Source organism: Oryzias latipes, chromosome 9, assembly GCF_002234675.1.
Source record: "Oryzias latipes chromosome 9, ASM223467v1".
NCBI lineage: Eukaryota > Metazoa > Chordata > Actinopteri > Beloniformes > Adrianichthyidae > Oryzias > Oryzias latipes.
In genome coordinates, this window is record NC_019867.2 from 1,349,310 (window position 1) to 1,362,042 (window position 12,733).

The following is a 12,733-nucleotide window of genomic DNA, read 5'->3' on the forward strand; positions in this document are numbered from 1 at the left end:
TTCAGGTCTGGAGCTTTAAGCCTCTATAGTCTGTTACAAGAAGCGTGTTCGAACAGGATGGAGCGGGTGGAGGAAGGTTTCAGGTGTGACCACAGGAAAGATGGAGCAGACGGGGGTGAGAGCAGCCAGAGGCGGGAAGCTGAGATGAAGATGCTGAGGTTCTGGATCGGATCAGGACTGAACCCATCAGAGGATCAGATGATAGATGTTCTGGAGATCAGAGCGGGAAAGCAGGGAGGAGGATGAGGAACAGGGAGGAGGATGCTGAGGGTGGAGCTACAGGAAAGGAGGAGGATGCAGCGGAGAGATGGAGGCAGATGCTGTGGCGCCCCCTAAAGGGAGCAGCAGGAAGACATGAAGTTGGATTTACAGGTTTCAGCATCTCTGAATAGGACTAAGAGGTTATAGGAAACGGTTGAGAAACGGTTGAAAAGTTGATGGTTTGAAGAGTTTTGTCTTCAAAATGAGAAAAAAAAAGTGTTTTTCTAGAACAACAAAAGAAACTGGAATCGACTCATCAACTTGTGCTTTTTCCAAACAGGCAAATATTGCAGTTTTGAAACTCATCTGAGATCCGTTTGATCTTCCAAACAAATCTGAAGTCGTGTCAGCAGCTTTCTCTTCAGATGTGTGTTCAGGAAAAAGAAACCAAAAGAGAAAATATCAAGACAGGAAGTAGCAACGTAAAGCAAAAATGCCCACAGCCTTCTTCCTGATGAAGTCTGCATCTCAGTCTCATTAAAAGCTGTTTCTTTGATTTCTTTATTCAGCAGAGAGTCGAATGTTTCCTGCTACATAGCAAAACAAAGATCTCTCACATCCCACTCTTTGAGGCAACATGTTATCCGGCTTATATCGACATTAAGGCCTGGAGAAAATGAAACGATGGGAAAACAAATGTAAACATGTCTGCATTTTGGTATTTTCTGAGCTCAGAAATGTCAAACTGCACTTAGATGACGGCTGCTAACACATTCATAAATATTTTTAAGGCCTTTGACTTGGCTATGTTTAAATAAAGGTGTTTTGGTATCAAAGTTCTGCAAACACCACGAAAAGCTGAAATAAAAGAGTCTGTATGTCCAGTTTAGCCTCAGCCTCTCAGACGGAGGTGGACTTTTTCACCGTACCCTGTTTGTCTCCCGTCAAAACCCAAACTTTGATGTCGGCTTTGGCCAACTGCTCAATGGTCTGAGGAACGCCGTCCTGTAGTTTGTCTTCTATGGCGGTGGCTCCAAGCAGCTGCAGACACCACAAGAACTTCAACGTCTACACAAACACACAGACACACAACCATACTTGACGTCAGACTAAATCTCTTTTACCAGCAGGTCCTTCTCGATCTCCTCGTACAGCAGGTCCAGCTGGCCCTCTCTGTCGTCCAGGGAGGTGCTGGCCTCATGGTGGCGCCGTTTCCACTGATCGAAATACTCCTCGTCCAAGTCCTTGTAGGCGAGCGCCAGAGTCCGCAAACCCTCCCCGGCGAACTCCTGCAGATCAGGGTGAACATGCTCTTCTGTCTGAAGACTGAACATTCATGGAGGTGAAGATGGAGGAAATAAAAACACAGACGAGGAAGAAGAGAACGATACAGGAAAGGAAAAGAGACGAGACGTTCCAACTCCACTTCACTCCATCTATTTAAAGCTACCTGCTGGATGTGCTCAGCCTGTGTGTCTGTGTATGTACGTGCACGCGTCTGCGGATGAGTGCATACGTTTGAGCTTACTTGTGTGTGTTTTTGCATGTGTGGGTATGCATGTGTGTGTGTGTGTGTGTGTCCACATATGCATGGGTGTTTGTGTGTGGGTGCATATCTGTGTGTGTGCGTGTGTGTGTGAGCGCTTGTGTTTGCATGTGTGTCTGTGTGCATGTGTCCACATATGCATATCTGTGTGTGTGTCCACATATGCATGGGTCTGTGTTTGCATGTGTAAGTGTGTGCATACGTGTGTGTGTGCATGCAGGTTTGCGTGCGTGTGTGTAGACACATGTAGTGATTGTCTAAAGTGGCTCTTCAGTGTTCGATGACAGAAAACTCAGTTCCTGCTATAGAAGTTTTGGAACGCAATTAGGGTGATTTCAGGAAACACAAAAAAATTGGCAACACCTTTGTTATGTCACCAACAAAATTAGCGAAAGAAACACACACACACAAAATACAGACACACACACACACACACACAGGTTGATGACTGACGTTCAGGTGCTCTGTAGTGAGGTCCATCAGTTTGCTGCAGGACGGATGCAGCTTCTCATAGATGAGTGTGTCTGCTCCTTTACAGTAGAGGGACAGCTTCCCCTCTGGACTCCGCACTGTAAGAAACACAGGCATGAGTGCACACACACACACACACACACACACACACACACATGCAAACACAAGCACGCACGCACACACAGACCAGAATGCATCTGTGTTTCATTTCCAGAGTGGAAAATGACCCGGGGGTGTTCATGAGAACCCCTAAAACAGAAACATGTGTGTGTTCTGTCAGCGGCGGGGTTTCGTACCGATGACCGACATTCTCTTCCGCACGTTGTTGAAATCCAGGATTGCCAGGAGTTCATAGCTGAGCTGATTTCCCATTTCCACGATGGAGATGCTGCCCGGTGTGCGCGAGCGGAAGACGAAGCCGAAGTTTCTGGCCGCGGTCACCAACGCTCCCTCATCTGGAGACTGGGCCTGATAGGAGAGCTCACCTGGGGGAGCAGAGAGACGCCTTTTCACCACAGGAAGACATTCACTTCATCAGAATGTTTTCTGCGTCAGCAGGACAAGTGAAAGAACTTTGCTCCATTTGATTCACCTTCTGTCTTCTCCTCAGCCATGACGGTGTGGCAGAGCGCCAGCAGCCGGAAGAAGGTGTGAACCTCTGGGCTCTCCAGCTTGACCGCCTCCACCAGGGAATGGTCGTGGAAAACAAAGCGGGGATCGGCGAGCGGATTGAAGGAAAAATCCACCGCGTTTTTGGACTGTGGAGGAAGGAGAGGAAATAAAAGACACAGCGGAGAAATACGCAGGTCTCAGACTCTTCTACACTTTGACATTAAAAGTATTCTGGAAATACTGAAAGTCCCACATGGGGGGGTTTTGGGTTGTCCGTGGAGGTCGTAGAGAGGAGCGGATGTATCGTCAGGGTGGTGCAGATGTCTCCTGTACCTTCTTTGAGGCTTGTCGACAATGGAACGTACTGTTGTCGTGCGTGTGGTAAGTGCGTCGTGAAGTATTTTGTGAGTTCCACACGCTTATTACATACAGATGAAGCCGTCGTACGGTGTCCTCACGCCACACTCTAGTCCTTAGTAAGGCATTGGTCACGTCTGCCCTTATGGCTACATAGGAGGTGTCTGGGGTCAAAAAGTGGGCAAACGCCACGAGCGCGCACTTATCACGTGAGCAGCAGTTACAGGACCCTGGTTCGAAACCCTTACCGCCTGTCGCCCGCAGCATGAACATTTTCTCTCCACAGGTTCACTGAGCGATCATGACATAAGCTTTATTCTAAATATACATTGGACTGCGATTGCTGGTAAATGTCTGTTTTGTTTTGTTTCACTCCGACACAACTTTGGTAGGAAAATGAAGGTTAGCTTAAAAAAACCAACACCAGCTGCCTGAGCTGCGTTTACCTGGAACCGCAAGTGGTGAACAAACCCAAACCAACCAAGTGGGAGTTAGAGGCCAAAAGGTCGAACCCGTCCACATGTGACCACTCTGCTCTGATTGGTCGGCTCCATTGGCCTCACACGACCTCGTGCAACGTTTATAAACTTCAAACCGACGATTGCAGAAAGAATTATTGATCATTTTAGGCATCAATAGGTTTGCTATAATGTAAAGTAACCTAAGGATTTTTTTATGAATCTGCTTTCTTACAGCATATTTACAATTTTATATTCAATTGTGTTAATTTCAATTTTCCAAACAAACTCGATTCGTTTATTTACAAATTCTAGAAAAGAAGTTAAAAAGTTATGCCATGAAAAATGAACTTATTTAATAAAGTTGGTTTGAAGCAGCTGCTGAAAGTAGATTTGGATTTTTTGGTGCAAAGAAAAAATGCTGCTCCTGTTGACGTAAAGTGATGAATGTTGTATTTACAGATTTGAATCTACTCACCTTAAAAATCTCTGGTCTCTGGTCGTCGCCAACATAACCTGCAAAACATTTGAGGAGAAAACCGTCGTTGATGGTACGATCCAAACAGTGGTGGAGGGAGTTCAGTCGTCGACGTACCGTAGGATTTGCCGTTGATGGAGCACTTGTTGAAGACCATGATGTTCTGGGTTAGTGTTCCTGTTTTGTCGCTGAAGACGTACTTGATCTGACCGAGCTCCTCGTTCAGGGTGGTGGTGCGGGCCTCGGCGGGGGTGTCGCTGTTGGCGTGGTACATCTTCCTGTCCCAGTCGATGTAGAAGCTGTTCCCCAGACGGATGATCTCCACGCTGAGGAAGGATCGGCACCGTTCAGAGAACTCATCTTTGCGTGAGCTCCACCCCCAGGTCTGAAGGTGAAAACCCGACAAACCTGACGTAAAGGGAGATGGGCACCACGGTGTTGAGGATGATGATGTACGACCAGAAGGTGAGGAAGGTGGAGAAACCAGCGCTGACGCCGTCTTCCCTCGGCAGGAAGACGGTGAACCCGGACCCTTCGTTGGTTTCCCAGATGTAGTTTCCAATGGCCAGAACGAAGCACATGAAGGCCAGGAAGCCAAAGATCTGCAGGGGGAGAACACGGGAGCTGTCTGAGCTTCGTCATGCTCCTGAACTCAGGCAGCAGCTCCAGCAGGAGGCCTGTTACTTCAAAGTGCTCCAGTCCAGGTAAAAAGCAGTTCCCAAGTTAGTTACTCAGAGAAAAACTCCTCAAGGTCTGAACCTAAACCTACTGTTTACATCCAGAACAGCTAATGAAAAGCAGGGAAGTTTTTGGCATTTTTCTGAAAACTGTCACTAATAAAGCAGATACACAAACAGTGAAAAATGTCAAAGTTCAAAGAATTTATTCCAAATAAATGTCACCAATTAGCAGCGACATTCATTCCTAAACTCAATAGTTTTTTATTGTAGTTTATTTAAACCCATCAGTGTATTCTAAGTGAAAAACTGTCTTTTCTGTTACTTTTTAAAGCAATAATTATGGGTTAAAGCCTTCCATTTCTGAATTTATTTGAAATTAAATTTAAAAATCATTCCTCAGTCAGAGGCGACATGAAGGGAGGTCCTGGATTTGAAGCTAAAGTTGTGAGCTACTGGCATGAAGGGGTTAACAAAAAAAGTTGAATTAAGTCCGTTTTTCATAAACAGTTATGACTTTTGGATGGAAATCTGAAGCAAAAGAACAATTGAATGTGTTCTGTACAGGAGATACGACATTGATTGACAAGGTCTACAGCCAATCAGTCATCAGAACAGTGAGACCACCAAAGGTGAACCATGAGTGAGGGAACGCTGGAAAGGCTTTGTTGCATTTTGCCTCGTCCCTTCTGGTCAATGATGCATTTATTAAAGGAGTAAAGAGTTTCATAGCATCTGGACCGAACCCGAATACCATCCATCACTCACACAGAGAACCAGGATGTTCATGAGGCGGTCTATGCTGGTCCGCTTGAACATGCTCTTCCCACAGTTTTGCATCAGCTTGGTCTCTGGACCTGACCAGGAGGAACACAAGCATGAAGGAGCTGGGAGGATCTGCTGACGGGACGAAAGCCGATCCTCTCCGAGTCTCTGACCTGCGAACAGCACCAGTCCAAAGCACCACTCGGTGTTCCTCAGGGTGCAGCCGCGCAGCAGGATCTTCTCATTGTCCAGAGAATACTTCTGCCCGGCGAAGGTCAGCGTCCCCGTGAAGCGGTCAAGGCGGTTGTTGGGGGGTTCGCATCGCACCTCACCTGAGGAGGAGACCAGAGAAGCTTCAGGATCTAAGACTTTCTGAGATAACTTTTGAAACCAGCCTGGTCCCGGACCAGAATCCGCTCGGGTGTGTTCAGACTGAATACTTGTTCTGACTTAAAGTGAACAACCAAATGTGTCCAGTCGGAATTGGTAGAAGTAGCCAAAGGGGACTTTTTTTGTTTTGTTTTGGTAAAATCAAGATGGCAGTTAGTCCCTGAGGTCAAAGGTCAACGAAACTTTGGTTTCGTTTTTCCCTTATTTTGTACAATAAGTTTTCCCTTATTGTACGAAAATGTTAAGATTCCCAAATTTCACACTTTGCGACACAACAGCTGTGAAGCTGTAGGACGCGTGGCCATCCCATAATAATCTCAAAACCTCCTTTTGACATCCCCACCAGGGGCGTTTTGGTTTTGGTTTTTTTGAGCCCCATAAGAGATTTTGGCCCCATTCATGTTTTTGCTGTTGTGATGTCATCATTTCTTGGACGGGGGAGGGGGGGGGGGTCACTATATGCAAAATTCATTTTCAGCGGGTCCTGGGTGTGTGCACATTTTGTTGAGTTTTTGGGTATGTGGCATGGGTCTATTTTTTGCTCAAAGGCACAGGAAGGCAGAAGAATGACGTCCAGCTGCAGCGGCAGACGGCAAATGAGTTTCAATGAGGCGGTCTGGTTTCTATGAAGGTTCTGTTTAAAGATCTACTAGTAGGAATGAAAACTATTTTCCTGTTTGCTGGCAGAAAGCTCCCCTTCCTGCCTGACGGTACAGTTTGTTCTTGACGACACGGTTGAGTTCTTCTTTCGTGACTCGCTGAGCGTCCTGTATGTTTGTGTGTGTGTGTGTGTTTGTGTTCCAGTTCCTGCTCTGCTCCGGTCCTACCGTTAAAGTCCGCCAGCTTTCCGATGTCCTCTCCCAGCTCCCCGGTCACCGGCAGGGCCTGTCGCACCTTCAAGTTGGTCTCCCTGAGGAGGAGACGGGGAGGAACACAGCAGATGTGGGATGAGCGGGGTGTGTCGGCTCCTTTTTAAGGCTTCCAAACACAAAGTAGCTGTTTTTGAGCTAAAGTTCCACAAACCCGTCCAGTTCTGCCGTTTCCACGTAAACGAGGTTGAGCGGCTCACTGCTGGAGAGCAGCAGGAGGTCCGCCTGAAAGCCCAAAGAGAAAGTATGGAAGAGATGGATGGTCAAACATGATAGCGTCTGTCTGCAGAATGATGGTAGAACTGAGGACTCGGTCCAACACCATGTTTAAACATAGAACAGGGGAAAAAAGCGAGTGTTTGTAGAATCTGTGGTTACTCACGGTGACAAACTGGTTGTTTTCCAGCTTGATGATGTCTCCCACCTGGACGTTCATCCATGTCTCGCTGCAGAGCCTGGGAACAGGAATCCAGACAGTTAGCATGAGAAAGCTGATGCCGTCAGAGCTCGGCTGGTCTGGAGGAGAGGCCGGCGGTGACAGAGCGGCAGGTTTATCTCACTGTTTAACTTCATTAGTTGCTGCTGCTGCTGCTGCTTTAATCCTTCTGGCCTTCCTGCTGCTAAAGACACGGTTTGGCATCATAACAACAAGAATGGAATAATGCTAGAAATAGGATCTGTTTTCATTTCAGGAAGCACCTTCTGCGATGGCAGGAGTCCATGTGCCGCTTTTTGACCCGATTTTTGTCTCAAATCAGCTTTTGGAACGTTCCTCAGCGTGGAAGTGGGTCCCCTTCATCTCTAGATGGGTTCAGTTTTACACGTTCCCTTCATAAATGTTGACATCATCTGGTTTCAGTTATTCACATTGACTGTATAAGAGAACTGGACTGAGTGACTCCTCCCCCCTGGCATTCCAAACAGGAATTGTCTCCAAGAAGCCAAAATCCCACAGACCTCATTCTTGATCTCATACCTTTTTTTAAAAACATTTTTTACTTTTTTCTGTAGTCCAAGTTTTAAAATGACCAATCAGATGTCTCAATAAAAAAGTAGGTGGAGCCTACTGGCCCCCCATGGCCAACGTTCAAAAGGTTTGACAGATTTTGTGTAGCCCACTTTCAAGTGGTAGGGGTGTGGCCTTCCAACAAGCTCACTCGTGATTGGTGAGAGTGCTAGCTGTAGAAACTCGGACCGACTCGGACCAATCACTGCTTACAAACCTCGTGAGTCGCAAAAAAATGGCAACTGAATTGACTTGATTTGGTTGGAGCTGGAATAAACCATTTTTATGGATGACGTCACACTGATCCGGCCCAGCTCTCTGATGCAGTCAACGGTTAGTTCTCCGGGAATCTTTTTTTCAGAAGAATGACCGCCATCAAACTTCTTTAAGACTTTTAATGGCTGCTGTGACTTTTTCTTGGTCCTCTGTCGTTGCATTTAGTCTGGCGTAGTTGGTGTGAAGATAATAAGAAAACATTCCAGGTTTCCTGAATACATAGTTCCCTCTGTTTTTCCCTTGTGCTATCTGGTGGGGTCCAGATGACCCAACTCCCAATGATAAAGTGCCTCTGAGGCACTTTATCATTGGGAGTTGGGTCATCTAGACCCAACTTTGGGAGTTGGGTCATCTAGACCCACTAGACAGTGCTCTGAACCTTTGTTCTTCAATGATTTGTGATCTTCACTGGTGTCCATGGATTACATGAAATCTTTCCACCTTTATCCACCTTTGTCATGGTAGGGAGAACACCTCAATGGAAGGGGGGGTCATCTGGACCCCACAAGATAGCACAATGGATGTCAGGGTCCACCACTCACGGTCTCCCTGTTTTGCAGAAGTTTGTGCAATTTTAAATGCTTTTTTAAAAAAATGTTTAAACAACGCACTATGTTCTGTGTCCTGATTGGCTGTAGACGTCGCCAATTAATCTCCTCCATGTCACGTCTCCTGTACAGAATGCAATCATATCTTCATTTAGTAATCCTGGACGTATTTTCCCATGAATGCTTCAAAGTTTGAGAGTTTAAAGAAGAGAGAAAAGTTTGAAAAGTTTCATGTCTGACTAAGAAAAGTGTAGAAAGTGTGTAGTGAAGAGTTGTGCAGCCTTAAAACTCCTGAATTATAGCATAAATTGTATGAATTGTAGCATAAAAATGACTACTTTTCGGATTTCGACCATGGCGGGTCGACTATGGAAGAGTTTACATTCCACCCAAACAGGCTCAGTGTTCATGAGAGGCTTTCAGAGCGAATGGAGGCAGAATCTTGTAGAAAAAGTCGACTTTCTGAATGGATCACAAGATGAGAAGAAATGTTGGTTCCCAAACTAACAGGCAGAATCTCTTCTATTTATGAGTTTGTCTTAGAACGTTGGAGACGCTCTGAGGTTTCATAGGATCTTTATGTCCGTCCAGAGCTGCAGATGTTATGGATCATCTTGACATGATGGGGGGCATCAACAGTCTTTGGGGGTCACAAACGATTTAAACAGATACAAATGAACCCTATTTGGTTTTTGTGGAAAATTCCTGAGGGGGCTTCCCTGAGGAACGCCTATCGGTGAGGAAAGCCACCTAAAGACAGTAACAACAAACTTAGAAAGCATAAAAAAACCAAACGTACTTTCGGTCAATAAGGACTTGAACTTTTCGGTTGTTGACTCGGTTGTCGCTCCTGTGGCGATTCTGGAAAAGAGATGAACAAGAAAACAAGGACAGCTCTGAGTCAGAGGAAGAACAGAGTCAAGGTTCTTCACCTGTACTTTATCTTCTCTGGAATAAAAACCTTCATTTTATCTGAAACAGTAAACATAACACATTCTAAAGATGGTGTCTCTTCTCAGGCCCTTTTTGTCAAACACAGCTTAAAAAGATGGAGGAGATTTCCTTTCACCAGAAAAGAAAACATCCCCAGTTATATCTAAAGCAGAGTTAATGTTCTACTTTATCTGCTTGTTTTAAAACAGAGATGTGGGAGTTCTGTTTGATGCAAAATTACTGATTAACGGGTCAAACTAACCAGCAGAAGGTTTCTGGTGAAACCTGGGAAGGAAAGAAACCGGATGGAGAATCCCTGAAGCCCAGGAGGTCAAAGAGTCTTTGTTAAAAAACTCCTTCTGGGCTCTTTGCCGAATTCAAACCAAACATTTTCCGCCAGTAATTCACTTCTCTCCATAATTGATGCTCACTGTCTAATCTAAGGGATTATCCTTGTCATGCCTATAAACTGTGACCGTCGTCATGACACAGAAACACATGCAGCTTTGTTGAATCATGCTGCAGGTCCATCAAAGTCAAACAGTTTTGTAAAACTCCACAGGAAACATTTGAAGCTGTAGAAACGCGTTTAACTCTCTGGTTAACTGTAATATTCTGATCTAAAATACTCAGCAACAATAAGATGGTCTGTTCCAGGAGTTTGGTTCTATAATGCTATGTTCACACCAAACATGCGATGCGTGTTCTTGAATGCGCCAAACGCAGATTCTTTCATACTGGACAAACAGGGAGGGGCTTCTCCTTCTTCTCTGTTTGCTACTGTTGACTAGGGCGTGTCCACCACCTACAGTTGGAAGTGGAGCAAATCTGGCTTTTTCCAAAATGATTCTGAGGTCGTGTCAGAATTCCCTCATTACTGCAGGAATACCCAGGATCTTATTGCAATTCAAAAGAATCCTCACTACTTTTCCTTTTTTATAAACACCAAATAATGACATCACCGGCAATTTTTTCATGACATCACAATTCCTGGGGGCTCCATCACAGGGTGGTAGGGTGTGGTTGCGCCGGTAGGTGGTGGTCTTCTCTGGGACCAATGACAGGTCAACATGGTATCCAGGAGACAAACTGGGTCTGAGGCCCCTCCCCTTTGTAGATGTATTTGCTTCTCTGAACCCCCCCCTTTTCCAACCGTCTGTCTTCTCTTTCAAGTATCTATACATTATTGTCTTTAGATGAGCGTGAAGTGACGTTGAACCAACACGGAGGGGCATCGCCTCAGGAGGAGCTTCCATCACAACCAGACCCGCAGAACGACTCGTTTCTGTTCTCTGACCCGAGGTTCTACTCCAGACAGTTTGACCGGAAATCCATTCAGCGGTAGCAGAAGTAAAAAGTCACTTCCTCCTCTTGGTCTGAAGGGAATTCCGTTCTCTTTCAGCTTCCCAAAAGCGACGGATGGACAGAAATCCCTGAACTTCTGCTCGGGTCATCATGAGTTTAGTGAGAAAAGAAAAGGCGACTTTGTGATTTCTTAGTTTTAACCCCAAAGAACAGGGTCTGAAAAAAAAGAGGGACTAAGATAATCCAATAAAGACCATAGATGAGACTGAGGTAAAAGATATTTACAGAAATGCACCAAAAGTCATTCTTTCATGGTAAAAAGCCACAGTAAGATCCGCGATCACACGCTGTGACGGCAGACGGTTCTGCTAAATGAGGATTGAAGAGACCAGAATAAATAATGATTACAGCAAAGGCCAGATAAGACGAGAAACATTCCGTCTGTGCGGCGGCCAGATGAATAAACAGCAGATTATGCATAAAAATCATCCGTCCCTCATGAGTGGAAACCTAACTAAAAGCTACGAGACTGTGTTAACACTTATTTGTATTTTTTGACTCACAAAGAATACATTTAACTGGATGGATAAACTAAAATGTTAGAAAACTGGACAAACATCATTTATTCTTTGTCACATTATTTCAATTATCTAGTGTTAGTTTTCTATGCAAACCGCATGTGCGTGGGAGGTGGTGACAGAGTGAATGTGCTTACGATGTCATCGATGGCGTCTTTGGCGGCGGTGACCGACAGCACCAGGATCAGAGGAACCACCGTGGTGAACCAGGACAGGGAGGAGATCTGTGGAATCACCTGAGCGACACAAAGACAACCTTCAGATGTGACTGACGGATGAGAGACAACAAAAGAATAAAACTTTTTCTATCAAAGAAGTTAAATCAAGTGCAAAAAAAGGATTTCACTTTAGAGAAAGTAATATTCCCTTTGTGTTGTCAAACTGTGGGTAATTTATGTGCGGAAACCATTGACTGTATATGAGAACTGGACTGAGCCAGTGTGATGTCATCCATGGAAATCGGGTTAGGGTCAGTTCAGTCGCCATTTTTTTTGTGATACGAAGGCCGCGCTGTCAAAGCCAGATGTCAGTAAGCAGTGATTGATCAGAGTCGGTCTGGGTCACTGTTTCTATGGCAACCACTCTCACCAATCAGGAGTGAGCTTGACGGAAGGCCACACCCCTGCCACTTGAAAGCGGGCTACATGAAATCAGTCAGACGTTTTGAATATTGGATGTGGGGGGCAACAGGCTCCACCTACTTTTTTCATTGAGGCATCTGATTGGTCAGTTGGTAAAGAAAAAATATTCCGAAAAAACTATCAAATGAAATTGTCAAAAAGAAGTTATAAAAAAAAAGGAATCAGACCCAGAATGAACTAATAGAACGATAGAATAACAGCTGTTTGTTTCTCTACAGACGTCTATGGGATTTTGTTTCTTGGAACCACTTCCTGTTTGAAACGCCAGGTGGGCGGGGCCACTTAGTATCTTTGTCAGCTTAAACCATTGACTGTATCAAACAGTGAACTATATTTCCTTCTTTTTTGACGTGTGTCTGTCGCCGTGGCAACAACTGTTGGCTACGGTGCAACGTGCTGGTTTCACACTCAGTGAGGTAATTTCCGGCACTGGATAAGAAACGTCCTTATTCCTGCGCACACATCACTCAACGGTTTCCTGTTTGGCTGCAAACGGTGTCATCGTGACAGGGGTGGACGTGATGCTGTGGTCGTTGAAATGTCGGACAGCAGACGATCAACAGATGACTCAGAAAACGCTCTTCATGTGCTGAGAGGAGTAATGTTTTCATCAGCAAAGCAA

At 45.3% G+C, this 12,733-nt stretch overlaps 1 protein-coding gene across 3 annotated transcripts in view; it reads right to left on the minus strand.

The window, feature by feature from the left end:
• Positions 1–12,733, minus strand: part of LOC101162197 (phospholipid-transporting ATPase ID) — a 33,273-nt gene that overhangs the window by 7,163 nt on the left and 13,377 nt on the right. For all 3 annotated transcript variants that reach the window (XM_023958138.1, XM_023958139.1, XM_023958137.1), the window contains 15 exons: positions 11,608–11,706; positions 9,454–9,515; positions 7,207–7,279; positions 6,979–7,049; positions 6,783–6,865; positions 5,739–5,897; positions 5,569–5,657; positions 4,532–4,725; positions 4,241–4,449; positions 4,124–4,161; positions 2,811–2,976; positions 2,515–2,703; positions 2,201–2,316; positions 1,326–1,490; positions 1,131–1,242 (listed from right to left, as the gene is read on the minus strand). In XM_023958138.1, the coding sequence (XP_023813906.1) occupies positions 1,131–1,242; positions 1,326–1,490; positions 2,201–2,316; positions 2,515–2,703; positions 2,811–2,976; positions 4,124–4,161; positions 4,241–4,449; positions 4,532–4,725; positions 5,569–5,657; positions 5,739–5,897; positions 6,783–6,865; positions 6,979–7,049; positions 7,207–7,279; positions 9,454–9,515; positions 11,608–11,706 (1,825 nt within the window). The remainder of the gene's footprint in view (positions 1–1,130; positions 1,243–1,325; positions 1,491–2,200; positions 2,317–2,514; positions 2,704–2,810; positions 2,977–4,123; positions 4,162–4,240; positions 4,450–4,531; positions 4,726–5,568; positions 5,658–5,738; positions 5,898–6,782; positions 6,866–6,978; positions 7,050–7,206; positions 7,280–9,453; positions 9,516–11,607; positions 11,707–12,733) is intronic.